This window comes from Colossoma macropomum, unplaced genomic scaffold, assembly GCF_904425465.1.
Source record: "Colossoma macropomum unplaced genomic scaffold, Colossoma_macropomum, whole genome shotgun sequence".
Classification (NCBI taxonomy): domain Eukaryota; kingdom Metazoa; phylum Chordata; class Actinopteri; order Characiformes; family Serrasalmidae; genus Colossoma; species Colossoma macropomum.
This window is the reverse complement of record NW_023494784.1, coordinates 32,169,199-32,184,732: the sequence shown is the minus strand read 5'-3', so window position 1 is coordinate 32,184,732 and position 15,534 is coordinate 32,169,199. Positions and strand designations below refer to the sequence as shown.

Below are 15,534 nucleotides of genomic sequence, written 5' to 3'. Positions count from 1 at the left end.
CTGTTTCTTTCAGAGTCACTAATCTCATCTGACCTTTTCTTCAATTCATAAACTCATCTACTCTCAGATGAGAAGAGGAAAAACAGGTTTTTTACACAAGAAGATCCTTGTCTCCTTGTAGTTTAATGTATGAGGAATTATTCACCATGAACTCTGTACTGGAATGTGAAGAATGTATTGAAATATTTGATTAAAGATTAAAATCTACGTCAGAAAACTCCTTTCTTAGTTCTTAGTCAGACAATGATACACTTCAAGACAAATATCTCAGGTCAATGCTCGCTCGGTGAACACCTGCTGAACATAGCTGCACTTAAACCTGCTTTATCAGTTATTAATTATCTCTTGAACTGATATCCCACATACTTTTTGTATCTGTTTAATATGGCAAGTCATAAAACTTGCATCATGGGCCTGATTGGTTGCTGTGTGCTTCCCGACAGGGGTGAAAAAAGTACTGAAAATTCCTACTTAAGTAAAAGCAAAAAATTTGTGAGAGTGATATTTTACTTGAGTACAAGTAAACCTATTAACCTACAAGGCACAACTTGACATTAAGTCTAAAGGAGAAAAGACATATAACTTTTTTTCCAGCTGGTAAAATGTGAACAAAATCCTTGCCTGTGGGCACAGAGTGGAGTCTGAACAATAACATACTGTAATAGGGTTGCTATACTTCAGTGCTTATATGCTGTAGGAGAGTAATGATAAATGAGTAATTTGATGCAGATGACATTAAATAGCTACCATTAATTCAATTATAACAAAATCCTTGGACAAAGGGAAAGCCAGAAAGGTTAGAATGTGGGTGAGAGACCAGCTTTTTACCAGTAGATTACAGGAAGGTAGCTTATTTTAGTGACTAATGAGTACAGACCTTTATTATAGGAAAACATTCCTTTTTTGTAATGAAAATAAATGTAGCACTGCTTTCTGGAGGAACTATATTGTATTCCCCACTCAATACTTGGTTGTGGTGAGAAGGATTGACAGTAAAATTGACTTTGATTTTAAATTCTTGGGTCAATGTCTCAGAAAGTGATTCTTCCATTCCAACTGCAGGAAACATCCAGTGCAGATTTATTCATGACTTTAACACACAGTTTTGATTAATTTATTTTTATTTCTGATCATTTATGATGATTATGTATTTTTAAACGTTTGATGATCATAAGAAGTGTGAACTGCTTTCAGTTTTCTACTGAGAAACTGTTGTTGTTGTTATTATTATTAGTATTATTTTTTTAAGTGTTATATAAGTTCAACAAAAAATACAGGTGAATACACAAAAATCATAACATGTAAAAAGTACACATACATTTAAAAAAAAGGTTCTATTAAATCTCATGATAGTTTTAATGGCTTTTGTATTCTTAAAAAAAAATAATTCAATGTAAAAGTTTACATCATTCAGAAAATGAAGGAAATGGGGTTTGTTCTTTGTTCATTTTGATTCGTGTAAGTAGTAAATGGCTAAAATTAAAATAAGATTAGAATCAAGGATCGAGTAAAAAAAAGGGTAGATTTCTTTTGTTTTATGATAAAACAAATTAGACACCTTCTTCAGGCTGGAGATCACAAAATGATCACTCGATCCACGGAGAGAAGATCCTGAGTAGGAAGCAGGGTTGTCCGCACATCAACAGCGACCTTTGGCGGTCACATATATTACAACGCTCACAGATTTTTTTTTTAACCCCGGAAAAACCATCGACTCATTCTCTGAAGAGACTGAAAAGTCATCGTGTGGAAACTACAAGTCTACAGCCATTCATTCAGTGTTCAGCGAAGAGGTAGGCAGACAGCGCACTTGATTTTACTCTGTGAACTCTTCAGACTGCAGGAAAATAAGGGCTTAAATGAGCTACTGCTTAGTAAACAACACTGTTTACTCTGTTTCTGGATTTTGGGCAGATCCGTTTCCAGACCATGATCAGATTTGAAGAATAGAAAGAAAGAAAGAAAGCAATCACATTTCCAAGCGTTGTAGTGTAAGGAGGTCAGCATTACGTCGTGAGCAATTTGCAGTACTGTTGTTTATTTCCTTACTTACTGTATGCCTTTGACCATAACACGGACCATTATGTTGTGGGCGAAACTTAGCTGCACCCTCTCCAGGATCTGCGGGTGAATGTTAAAAAACACGCATGACTTGTTTTACAAAAGGGATAGGCAATTCTAGCCCTGTTAAACCTGTACCGTTCAGCTAAAAATTTTGAGAATTAAGCTTGATTTGAGTTCTTGTGGATGCAGTTTGAATTGCAAATTACACCCCACAGTTTTCAGACCACTAAGCCCACAGTTTACAGTCTTGTTAATGGTTAACTAGCCTGGTTACAATATATTTACAGCTGCACTGTGGTGCCCCTGTGATCCAAAGCTACACTACTGTCTTACTTAACGTTGTTTTTTTTTTTTTGTCTTTCATTTCTGAATTTTACCTCAGTCTGTCTTCACTTAACTGGTCAAACTGTTAGCAAGTTGCAATTAACATGTATTTAAAAGTTCTGTCTTTATCCCCCTGCAGATCCTGTGGAAATGTTTCTATATATCTTGGGTCTGGTGGTCTTCTATTATGTCTACCGGTGGTTTAGAGAGCTGAAACGAGTGCCAAACAGATCAGAGAAATATGTCTACATCACAGGCTGTGACACTGGCTTCGGAAACCTTCTGGCCAAACATCTGGACACACTGGGCTTCTGTGTAATCGCTGGCTGCTATACAGAGAAAGGAGAGGATGAGCTAAAGAAGGCCTGCTCACCTAGACTCAGTACTGTCCATTTAGATGTTACTGACAATGAGAGTATCAAAAAAGCTACAGATGCCATTAAGACACTGGTTGGAGACAGAGGTAAGAGATGATGCCTGATGGTTTTTGCTGTTGTTTATTCATGTCATAACTGGGTTTGAGGCTTTCTTTTGTTTTAGGCAGGTACAGTTACTACATCTTGTGATGCAATGAGATTGAGCTATAACGAACATGTAAAACTCGGACGTTTCACAACCGCCACATTACAGAGCATACTGTGCTACAGTTCTGCTTCATTTCTCCACATATTCTCTTTTGGTTTAAAGCCCCAGAGAACCTATAGCAGAGTTTTCTTTCTTATTAAGTTAATCTTGTTCTTTTGGGTCCAAAATATACATGTACAAAGTATGTCTTATGAATGCCTTCCTAAAGTCTAGTAAATGTCTGCTGTATTTCACCATATTTTTCTCCTGTAGATGTAAACTGGGCGGTCCTAATCTTGGGTAATGCTTCCATAAGCATTTCCTGACCAATCACAAGGCTGATGTCTTTTGCCCCGCCCACACAAAACAGTTTCAGTGTCAGAGGGCTAAAGCTAACTCAGCATAACCAAGAGCTAGCAAGCTAAAGCACTTGTCTGTAGCTGCCTGTTGCCCGTTCGTTTGTTTATCCATTCACAAACATTGTTCTGTTCCTTCATTCATGCGTTGCCTAGTCCATCCGATTGTTCAATTATCTGTTCGTCTGTGACTTTTTCCGTCCGGTTACCATCACATAAAAGCTGAATAACGATTTTAGTTCTGTATGAGTGGCTAGGAAAGTTAGACAGAGCTGTGAATCAAACTGCTCATTAGCCACACCCACACAGTTCTCAGATAGGTTTGATCAGCGTTTTAAGCCGTGTTTTGTCATATTTATGTCTTATATTTTTCAATCAAAGTTTCCCCTGGATGTTTAATATAACACTCAAGTTTAGTATCATGCAAACATTTTTAATATTTTACTCCATGTTACCTGAGACTTTAAGGCTGCATTTCACAAATTCTCATATACACTCATTTGTGTGCAATGTATTAGCCTTCAGTCATTGAGAAATACAGTGGTGTGTTATGTGTGTGTGTGTGTGTGTGTGTGTGTGTGTGTGTATATGCATGCATGCGTGTGATATTCAGGTCTATGGGCTGTGATAAACAATGCAGGGGTCTCTGTTCCATCTGCCCCCAACGACTGGTTGGTTATTGATGATTTTAAGCACATGATCAATGTTAATCTACTTGGAGTCATTGCTGTGACTCTGAGTGTGCTGCCCCTCATTAAAAGAGCAAAGGGCCGTGTGGTCAACGTCGCCAGTGTGTTTGGAAGGGTCAGTCCATTTGGAGGACCATACTGCATCTCAAAATATGGAGTGGAGGCATTCAATGACAGTCTGAGGTGAGTGTCAAAGCTGTTGTAAAAGCAATGCCTCCCACTGATGTTAGGTGTCAGCAGATCCTTGGTCAGAACAAAAAAGTTAAGATGGTCCTAAGAATGCTATACACTGAATAACCAGTTTATTAGGGACACCTACCTAATGTAGCTTTACATTACTGACTGTAGCCCATTGGTTATCACACAATTTTTCTGCCACCCAATGCACAATTTGTCAGCCACCCTCTATCCCATCTGTCAACAGAAAGGGAACACCATTGGACCACCACAGACTAGGTGTCATTTGGCTGGTGGCCCATTCTCAGCACAGTAATGATGTTGCGTCATGAGGTTGGCACTGCGCTGATACGAGTGTATTTGGTAGGTGATATCAGATACGCTCATCTGTGTAATCTGATAAAATGGCGAATGTAGGTACAAGGTATACCCAATGATAGGATTCTTAGGATCATCTTAACTGTTAGATTGCCTGTTCAACATAATGCTTTGCTATTTTGTAAAAATAGCAGCTCTCTGACCCTTTTGTGCTTCATCCCAGGATAAGTAAGAAGTGTCTTTTGAATTACTGGCATTTTATGGAATGCACAATACTGTGTGGGATTTCTGCTGAGGGGGAGTACAGTAACTGTATGCTGTGAAGTTGCAAAGGAGGTTTTTTGTTTTGGTTGGAAATTGTTTAAAAATACAATTCAGTTTAATTTCATTTAATTATTATGTTGCATGTTTACAGGATGAACATGGCACCATTTGGAGTTAAGGTACTGTGTATTGAGCCTGGATTCTTCAAAACGAGTGTGACTGACATTAATCTTATTCAGAGCAATATTCAAAAATTATGGAACAGACTGCCACAAGATGTCAGGGACGACTATGGAAGTGACTACATGGATCGTGGTGAGTTAAAAACCAGATCACACTTCACTTTTTAGGAGTGATCTGCTGTTTGTTAGATGTACAATCATGTATTTCCAAATGAAACATGGTACTAGGGGGCTCCCTATCTGAGCATTAACCCTTTTGTTGAGAGTTCAATTCCCAGCGATGCCACAGCCATACGTAGCCAGGGGTCCAAGAAAGCATAATTGGCTTCGCTGTCTCTTGGTGGGTAGAAAGGCCTTTCCTCTGCCCCCATTATCTGATGCAACAGAATTGGCAGATAGTGTTCTGCTCCAGGTGTGTTAGGCTGTCTGGAGATGTTATGTTAGCAGCAATTTGAAAAGCTCTGATGGTGCTTCATGTCTTGAAGTATGTGTTAGGCTCTACTCTCCCAGCATGTTAGCATCAGGTGTTGTGGGAAGACCTAGCTAGTGGGAATTGGCCATGAATTAGGGGGTAAATTAGTTAAGAGTCATAAAGAAATAAATGAATAAATAAATAGAAACATTGTATTAGGGAGGGTCTCTGAGCTAGCTGAGGCAAGGAAAAGTCAATATACTTCGCTCAGGGATTTTGGGAAAACAAGAATTTTGTCTTTTAAATGATATGGTATGGTGAATTGTTCTTAATATGATGAGAAACATGAACTAACCACGGATAAACGGTCAAGTTTTACTTCAGGTTGACTTTAACAAAAACTAATGGAACATGTTTTCTAACACTAACATACAACCATACAATGCACAAATGGGCCATTTTCTAAAATCACACCAATCTACTACAGCTAAAAAGACTGTTATAGTAATCTTTAAAGTTTATGAATATTTATGTCTAGGAAAAGTCCTGTATCAGGATCTCTTCTCTTTTAGTGAAGGTAATGATGAAGGAGAGGTTTGTGAAGATGCTGGATGGAGATTTGATGAAGGTGGTGAGCTGTATGGAGCATGCTGTCTCTGCTGTCCACCCCCGTACACGCTACTCTGCTGGCTGGGATGCAAAATTCTTCTGGCTGCCTCTCTCCTACATGCCAAGCTGCATTGCTGATGTTTTACTGTTAAAAGATGTTGTTAAACCCAAAGTTTCCATTTTGTAGTCTGCATCAGTACAGAGCTAACCACTTTCTCACATGGAAGATGTTAACCAAATGAAAGGCTGCAGCCTAACGGATGTTTTAAAGGTCATTTATAGATACTTCATTTCATTATGAATAGTTAAGTGAAGTACTGCTTGACTAGAAACTCAATATTTTGTGGATGTTGTTATGTTTTGTAGAATACAAGTGAAGAGAAACTTGTGTAAGGAAAATAAAATGAAATTTTAAGGTACATGTTTTTCTGTTTTATGCTTAAAAGGTGTTTAATCTCTGCAACACAGTCTCGCCAAATACAGCAAGCACACTGCATTATTATAAGAGTGCTTTAGAAATATATTATTAATTGCATTATTAATAATATTATTGTTTGCTGAAACAGTGCTGTCATGACTGTATCAAAAAATGTAACTCATGTATGAGCACTTAGTTGCTACTTTGTTGTTAACTGTTACTGTTTATTGTTACCATGCCTACATACAGTAACTGTTACTGTGCATACATTCAGTGTTTTGTTACGCACTCAGGATATGACACACCAGTTTGGAGTATAAGAGCTGGCAGGTCTCCTCATATAAAATCAATCTAGTATGAGCACTAAGGAAACCGTGATAGAGACTGAACAGAAAGAATAAGGTTCTTTTGGGTTTATTACATGGATCTTGGGGGCATGTTTAGAATCTGTTCCAAAAGTTCCAGTTCCATGTTACAGAGGAGTTACTCATAGGAGTTACTAATAGGAGTTCTATTAATACAGTAAGGAGGTTTGTTAGATTCAGTATGAATGGGATCTTAGTGTAGAGTGATCAAGCTCTAGAACCACTGCGATTGACTCGCAGATAGTGAGTGAAGTGCGAGCAACCAACACAATAACAAACATAGCAAAGGGTTTATTTGGAGAAAAAATGGGTAAACATTGACAGGGGTTGCTGCTCACTGCCTCTACGGCTAGGTTTAAAGTAGCCTCTGAGTGAATATTCCTTTTAGATTAGCACCTAGTATGCAGTTTGGCTTGTGATAAACACTTCCAAATTTCCATGACACAGTGGGATTTTGTCCTCAGCCAGTATCCTGTCAATTTAAGCAGTTGCTGACTGACAGTACAGTCTATGCTGTCTCTTTTCAGAGTGAGTAGCACAGCCAAAGCAAGGATGAATCAGAGCACCCACAGCAGTCTAAAACATCACCTAGCTTTTCTTCTGAGAAGACTTGATTAGTGTGTCAAGTAAAATACCATTAGTGAAATCCTGATTATCTGTATATCCCAAATCTTACCAGATTAATTAACCAAAAAATTGAAATGTTTGAAAAACAGTACGGCCATAGTCGTAATGCTAATGCTGATGCTGTAACTGCATGTGTAACTGACAGCATTCTCGGCCAGCTGACCATTTGCAAAATGATGATGACACATCTTTCAGCCAGTCACAGCAGTCTCTAAGCGCCTCTTCCTCCATCAAGTGAAGGAGAATCTGAATGGTGCTATCTTGATCATTTGGAGGGTAGTGTGGTGTTTTCATTTCACACCTGAAGCTGAATTTTTATTATGTCTAATGATAAATAACGTTACAGAACGATGTTAACAACACAGTTAACTTTTCTTGACCTATTTGCTGACAGCTTGATGAATTAATCAGATTAAACATAGACTGTGCTCGTATTTGCGATTAAAACATTTTGCATAAAGACAAATGACAATGTACTTGAATGAATGTCATTTGCTTTAGTGTTAGTTCTAGCTCTAGCTCTAGTGTTTTGTCATCTAAATGGGTAGCCTTTGTCAATTAAACCTCCTCTATATTAGACATAAAAACTGCTTGGACACCCAATATTTAAAAGATGGTTGGATTAATTTGAACACAGTTTCCAGAAGCCTACTTTTTGTCAGCTCTCAAACATGCATTTCTATGCTGAACATCTTGTAAAGCCACTTCATTTTTGAATAACACCAGGATTTCAGATAGACTCCTGTGTGTGCTTTTAAATTTTTGCTTAGCTACTTATTTTTTTAGCCTGTTAGCACAAGTGCTACAGATGCTGCCAGGTGGTCTGAAAGTTTGACTGACAAAGCAACAGCAACTAAGTGAAGCTGGACTGCAAAAAGCATCAGTAGTAACCTTTGGCATGCCTGCTCTTTTGTGCATGTCACCTTTTGACACATTCACCTTAGACATGCCCACTATTCTATCCTGCAGCTGTACATGGAGAAACCAATGACTCCTTCTCTGAAGACACTAAAAAGTCATTGTGTGGAGGCTACAGGCCTACAACCATTCCTTCAGTGTTCGGCACTTGATTTCATTCTGTGAAACCTTCTGTCAACATGAAAAGAAACTACTTTAAGCTTAAAGAAACTACTGCTTAGTAAATAAGGTTGTTTACACTATTTATGTAAATGTTTTGAATGATGTTAAAGCGTACATTATGAACGATTTGTAATAGCCTCTTTTTCATTTATAACTGTGTGCCATTCACTGCAGTGGAAAGGGCGATTATGGGGATTACGCTGTAGGCAAAATTTGGCAGCACCCTCTCCAGGTAAATAGTAAAAGACACCATGATTAATACTACAATAGGGAATGGTAGCAAGCAAGCAAAGTTTATTTATATAGCGCTTTTTACAACAGGTGTTGTCACAAAGCAGCTTTACAAAACAAAACAAAATCAGCATTACAAAAAGAAATCCGGGTCCGAGCCCCCATGAGCAAGCCAGTGTCGACAGTGGCAAGGAAAAACTCCCTAAGAGACAGGAAGAAACCTTGAGAGGAACCAAGACTCAGAAGGGAAACCCATCCTCCTCTGGTCGACACCAGATAGTAAACATTGTAAGTACAAAAACGGGGAAAACAGGTGGAGCAAATTATTAATTTGATTAGTTTAGTTTATGCAGCAGCAGCAGCAGCAGCATCATCAGTGGGGTCAGGATGTGAGGGTGAGATTTGCACGGCGTTGTACAGCATGAAGCTAAATGGTGGTCAAGCCAGTCCAGAAGGCTGGCAGCAGTGGCACCCGGTCAAGGCAGAAGAGGCAGCAGCATCAGACGCACAGGACGGGCAGCTGTTCAACTCGGCAAAGAGAAGAAAGAAAGAAAAACACAAAGAGAGTCAGTTCTGTAATGGGTGACTGATCACAGATTAAAGTGTTAGCAGAGCAGCAGAGACTCTGGCAGGTATAGAACTGACAGGGAAAACTAATTACCAAAGACTGAGGCTGTGTCTGAGTCCCGAACATTAACAGGAAGATTATTCCAAAGCTGGGGGGCTTTGTATGAGAAGGCTCTCCCCCCTGACCTAACTTTATTAATTCTAGGTACTAATAGTAAGCCATCACCTTGTGATCTAAGTAGGTGTGATGGTTCATAGTGAGAGAGAAGTTCACTCAGGTACTGAGGGGTGAGTCTGTTTACAGCTTTATAAGTCAGTAAGAAAATTTTATAATCAATGCGAAATTTAACTGGTAACCAGTGTAGGTTTGATAGAACTGGGCTGATATGGTCAAATTTTCTGGTTCTAGTAAGAACTCTGGCTGCAGCATTCTGAACTAGCTGAAGCTTGTTAAGGCTTTTGCTCGGACATCCAGACAGCAGGGCATTACAGTAATCTAGCCTTGAAGTAATAAATGCATGAACTAACTTTTCTGCATCCTGTAGAGATAATGCATTTTTCAATTTAGCAATATTGCGGAGATGCAGGAAGGCTGTTCTAGTAATATTAGTTATATGTGCGTCGAAGGACAGATCAGGGTCTATCATGACAGCAAGATTTTTTACGGGTGAGCTTGATGCAACTGAGAAAAAGTTTAAGTGTAAAATTAGACAGTTTGTTTCTAGCTGCTTTTGGACCAAGAAGTAGAACCTCTATTTTATCCGAGTTAAGAAGGAGAAAGTTACTCGACATCCAGTCTTTTACGTCTTTTATACAGTCCTCAATCTTGCCAAGTTTAATTTTATCATCTGGTTCGCTTGCTAAATATAACATCATCGGCATAACAGTGGAAATTTATGCCATGTTTACTGATAATGGTGCCTAGTGGTAGCATATATAGTGTGAATAATACAGGTCCTAAAACAGAGCCTTGTGGAACACCATACTTTACTTTTGTGAGGGCAGATGATTCACCGTTTAAATGAACAAACTAATAGCGATCAGTGAGGTAGGACCTGAACCAGGAAAGAGCTATTCCTGTTACTCCTACAAGGTTTTCTAGTCTATCTAATAAGATAGCGTGGTCTATTGTGTCAAAGGCCGCACTAAGATCGAGGAGGACTAACAGAGACACTTTTTCTTGGTCAGAGAATAATAATAGATCATTTACAATTTTTACTAGTGCTGTCTCTGTACTATGATGTGGCCTAAAACCAGATTGAAATTTTCCGTGTATTTGATTCCTATGCAAATAGGAGCTTAATTGTTTTGCTACAACTTTTTCCAAGATCTTAGATATAAAGGGGAGATTCGAGATGGGTCTATAATTTGATAGTTTGCAGGGATCGAGGTTAGCTTTCTTAATTAATAGTCTAATTACTGCTAGTTTAAGATATTTTGGGATGTATCCAAGGCTAAGAGAGGAGTTTATTATTGAGAGAATAGGCTTGGTTATTTCTGGCAAAATTTCCTTGAGTAAACCTGTAGGAATCAGATCCAACATACAAGCAGGTGATTTTGCGGAAGAAACGATTTTAACTATATCACTTTCTTGAAGTAAAGTAAATGATTCCAGCCTCTCTGCAGGGATCATAATATTCTCAGGATTGAGGCTGGCATTATGGGGAAGCAGGTTTGTAGATTTTAACTGGGCATTCTGAATTTTCTGCCTAATGTTTTCAATTTTATCACTAAAGAAGTTCATAAAATCATTGCTGCTATAGGCTAATGGTATCTGGGGTTCAGTTTTGTTCTCTGTTATTTTAGAGATTGTGCTGAAAAGTAATCTAGGATTATTTTTCTTGTTTTCTATGAGGGAGGAGAGGTAGGCTGAGCGTGCTGTAGCAACTGCTCTTCTATAGTCTATAAGGCTCTCCTTCCAGGCGGACTGGAACACTTCTAGATTAGTCAGGCGCCATTTTCGCTCTAGTTGTCTGGCAGTCTGTTTTAAAGCCCGAGTATTATCATTATACCAAGGGGTGAGTTTTTTTTTTTAAGAGCTTGGTCATAATATCTAACTCGGTAGGATCAGATGGACAGCTGACAGAAGCTGATAATTGTGGAAGGTTTCTAATAAAGCTACCAGCTGTGGAGGAAGTTATTGTCCGCTTAACATGATAACATGGTGATGAACGCATATTACCACTAAAGTGAATTTCATATGAGATTAAGTAATGATCTGAGACTGCTGTGCTCTGGGGGAGAATGGCTAAGTTATCTATGTCTACACCAAAGGTCAGTATTAAGTCTAGAAACATCAAGGTAACATCCTTAGGCAACTCTAAACTTGTAGAAGTTCTCGTACACACCTGATTCAGCTGAAGGGCTGGAGAACTGAACGAGAGAACGGTTTGTTAAACTCGTTTGATGAATTTATTATACACCAGTGTTCTTATCACCAAATCCACAGTTTAAAGCCAAACTTGTTAATTGATAACTAGCCGACTTGGTTACAGCACAACTGCCTTGTGGTGCCCCATGAACCTCTGAACTTTGACCCACAAAAGAGTACAAGGCTGATATACAAAACAGGGTCAGTCTACTATTGTGGTGGAAACTCTGAAGCCATGAAAAGAATTATTCACACAAAGCTAATAGACTTAGATTCTTGGCTGTGTTCCTAAATTAACAAGCAAAACAGATATTATATTAATTAATTTATATATTTATTCATTTATTTATTTAATTTTAATGATGTTTTAGATATGTTGTGCATGAAAAACAGCATGGCTAATTTTATTTAGCACAATAATTTTGTTTTTAAAAAATGCATTAAAAATTTCCCATGTAAAATCATTTTATAAATATCATTTTATTTTGCTTTTCCCAAGATTTTTTGTCAGTGGTGTTACAAAAGATAATTTAAATTTTGAATAAGTATTAAAATAAAAAAGAAGGTCTTTTTAATGTATTTCTTTTCTATGTGTAGCTCATAGAAAGAAAAAAAAAACTGAGAAGTCTATAGTTAGTGAGACACTGATGATGATTTTAACATATTTTATGACACATTCATGTGACAGAATTGAAATAAAACAACATGAATGCAATGTCTATATTTTAGAAAAGTTCAGGTTTGAGTCATTATGTGAGTTGTGTTAGTTTTATTGATAACACCACTGACAAATTACACTAGTACATAAAAAATAATGTCTAAAAAAAAAGATATATATATATATTGTATTATTTTAATTTTTATTATTTTAATTATAAAAGTAAGTGCAGCTGAAAGGCAGCATCTCTACAGACAGGGATTGTTAGTTGATGGTATGTGGAGGTGTTGCCTTTCTGTTTTTAGTGGTAGGTTCTGTAGCATTTTCACTGTGACAGAGATGTAGTGACAGATAATGTAGTTTTACTATTTCATAGCTTTATGATAGGTAGTCTTACAAATGTCTACACTTTTACCAGTCTTAGCATCAGTAAGCAGGTGAACACTTTTACCAATCTTAGCATCAGTAAGCAGGTGAACACTTTCACCAATCTTAGCATCAGTAAGCAGGTTCAGTTACACACAGTTTGATATTTAATGATTTTTATGTTTCTACCATTTCTGGTCTCACTGTTGAGTCTGTTGAGGTTCATACATTTGTTGCATTTTATGTTTAATGTGTAAAATTAATAAGTAGGTCAAGTCATAGAAACTGCCATTGGTGTAAAATGTGGTCATTATTTTTACATACATTACTGGTCTGGTGTTTTTGACTTTGACTTTTCAATATATGCAAAGTGGCAAGTAGATGTATTTAACGAAATAAGGAGCAAATTAAAATAATTCTTTAATTATAAAAGTTACTTATTTGCTGCAAGATGTCCTAAAAAAAGTAAGAACACTCATAACACCACTGATTAACAGTGAAGCACTGTTTTAAAATGCTGTAAAAACAGCATAATTTTTAAGCTCCCCTTTTTTGTATATTTAGAATGAAGGAATGTTGCTGAATATACAGTGTAGGTCCGAAAGTATCCAGACACCCATCCAATGAGTTACTTCAAGTATTTAATGTGCACCCATTGCTGACAGAGACATTCAGCTGCACATATACAGCTTGTATAATCTCCTTAGAAAAGCATTGCTAATGAAATGGGACGCTCTGGAGCATCCACACATGAGCCTATGGTTGCCTTGCCCAATGTCAAGCATCAGCTAGAGGGGTATAAAGCCCCCAACAATGGGCTGTGGAGCAGCGGAACTATGTTCTCTGGAGTAATGGAGCTCCGTCCAATGCATCCAATACACCCAATACATTAGTTGGAGTGGCCTTTGTGATCTAGAACTAATCATCTTGTGGCTGAATGCAGTCAAATCCTGACAACAGTGTTCCAACATCTAGTGTACAGAAGAATAGAAGAGTGTTACTGCAGCAACACCCAATTAATACTCTTGATTTCAGAAGAAACACAGGCAAGAAGGTATGTAGAAACTTTTATAGTGTATATGTGTAGTGTACATGTATAGTGTAACAGACTACATTTTAAATTCAGTTGCATATGAATATATATTTTTTTTAATATCGCATCTCGTTTGTCACTGCAATGGTCAATTGATCCAACTTTTTTTTTCATTAATTTCTACATTTGACCAGTACAATCCTCTGTTTTCTCTGGTTGAACAGAGATTTTCAAATTAGATCAATTTCACTGTTAGCAAGTTGCAATTAACATGTATTTAAAAGTTGTGTCTTTATCCCCCTGCAGATCCTGTACCAAACAAATCAGAGAAGTATGTCATCATCACAGGCTTTGACACTGGCTTTGGAAACCTCCTGGCCAAACATCTGGACACACTGGGTTTGCTTTGTAATTCCTGGCTGCTATACAGAGGAAGGAGAGGATGAGCTAAAGAAGGCCTGCTCACCTAGACTCTGTACTGTCCAGTTAGATGTTACTGACAATGAGAGTATCAAAAAACAGAAGACATAATTAAAATGTTATTAAGACATTGATGAGATAGAGGTAAGAGATGATGTCTAACTTTTTTGCTGTTCACTCCATACTTGAGTTTGGGGTTATGTAAAGTCAAGTTAGACTGTTTTTTTTCTTCTAGGCACAAAAAGTTACTGCATCCTGTGATGCAATGAGATTGAGCTATAACGAACGTGTAAAACTAGGCAATTTTACAACTGACACCCTACAGAGCACGCAGCAGTGCAGTACTGCTTCATCTCTTCAAATAATCATTTGGTTTAAGACTCGTTTCACAAGTTCTAACATAGAGTTATTTGAATGCAGTGTATTAGCCTTCACTCACTGAAATACAGTAGTGTGTTATGTGTGTGTATGCATGTGTGTGATATTCAGGTCTATAGGCTGTGGTAAGCAAGGCAGAATCCTCTGTTCCATCTGCCCCCAACGACTGGTTGGTTATGAATGATTTTAAACACATGATCAATGTTAATCTACATGGAGTTATTGCTCTGACTCTGAGCGTGCTGCCTCTCATTAAAAAAGCAAAGGGCCATGTGGTCAATGTCGCCAGTGTGCTTAGCAGGGTCAGTTCATTTGGAGGATCATACTGCATCTCAGAAAACAGAGTGCATTCAATGACAGTCTGAGCTAAGCTTGTATCACATTGATTGGCTGTTTTATTTTTTAAAAAAGTGGTCATTGTTTTATGGCCAATAAAATTATTACGCTCTCTGCCAAGCTCCACCTTCTTTTCTAAGCCCCCCATGACTAGAGACAGCTGCACATCATGCTCTTAGAAGCCATGCCTCACCTCTTTTAGTAAAAGTAATGATGATGGAGAAGTATGTGAAGATGCTGGATGGAGATTTGATGAAGGTGAGCTATATGGAGCATGCTGTCTCTGCTGTCCGACCCCTGTACATGCTACTCTACCGGCTGGGATGCAAAATTCTTCTGGCTGCCTCTCTCCTACATGCCAAGCTGCATTGCTGATGTTTTACTGTTAAAAGATGTTTTTAACAAAGTTTCCATTTTGTAGTCCACATCAGTACATCAGTACAGAGCTAACCACTTTCTCACATGGAAGATATCATGTTAGTCAATTAAATAACCAAATAGAAGACTGTAACGTATCTAATGTTTTAATCATAATGAAATAAAATAAGAATTTTCGTTTTTGCATGTTGAGCTGTTATTTAATCTCTAATTATTGTTTGCTGAAACAATGCACAAAAGTAAAATGTTCTTTTTCTGTGTAACCACAACATCCATAATATTAAGTCATGAAACTGAAAAACAGACAACCCTTTTTATCATAAATTATGCTTATTTGGGTAACTCAT

General features: G+C 37.7%; 1 protein-coding gene and 1 pseudogene across 2 annotated transcripts; both read left to right on the top strand.

Moving 5' to 3' along the window:
- Nucleotides 1–1,643: 1,643 nt before the first annotated feature.
- On the top strand, nt 1,644–15,254 carry LOC118807101 (retinol dehydrogenase 7-like). 2 transcript variants are annotated; one of them, XM_036568942.1, is made up of 6 exons: nt 1,644–1,793; nt 2,528–2,851; nt 3,922–4,180; nt 4,908–5,071; nt 5,923–6,151; nt 15,236–15,254. In XM_036568942.1, exons 2-5 carry the CDS (start codon nt 2,539–2,541, stop codon nt 6,144–6,146), a joined length of 960 nt encoding a protein of 319 aa, XP_036424835.1. In that variant the 5' UTR covers nt 1,644–1,793; nt 2,528–2,538; the 3' UTR covers nt 6,147–6,151; nt 15,236–15,254. The 2 variants fall into 2 exon arrangements, with proteins under 2 accessions (XP_036424835.1, XP_036424826.1); XM_036568933.1 differs by lacking the exon at nt 15,236–15,254 and having other exon boundaries at nt 5,923–6,378.
- LOC118810710 lies at nt 9,893–14,838 on the top strand (annotated as a pseudogene).
- Nucleotides 15,255–15,534: the final 280 nt, after the last annotated feature.

What these genes read in the sequence shown, in the direction of transcription:
- LOC118807101 (XM_036568942.1), top strand. Translation starts at nt 2,539, where the DNA reads ATGTTTCTATATATCTTGGGTCTGGTGGTCTTCTATTATGTCTACCGG. An exon ending in GACACTGGTTGGAGACAGAG is followed by an intron (nt 2,852 to 3,921) that starts GTAAGAGATGAT and finishes TGTGATATTCAG; the next exon opens with GTCTATGGGCTGTGATAAAC. An exon ending in AAGTGACTACATGGATCGTG is followed by an intron (nt 5,072 to 5,922) that starts GTGAGTTAAAAA and finishes CTTCTCTTTTAG; the next exon opens with TGAAGGTAATGATGAAGGAG.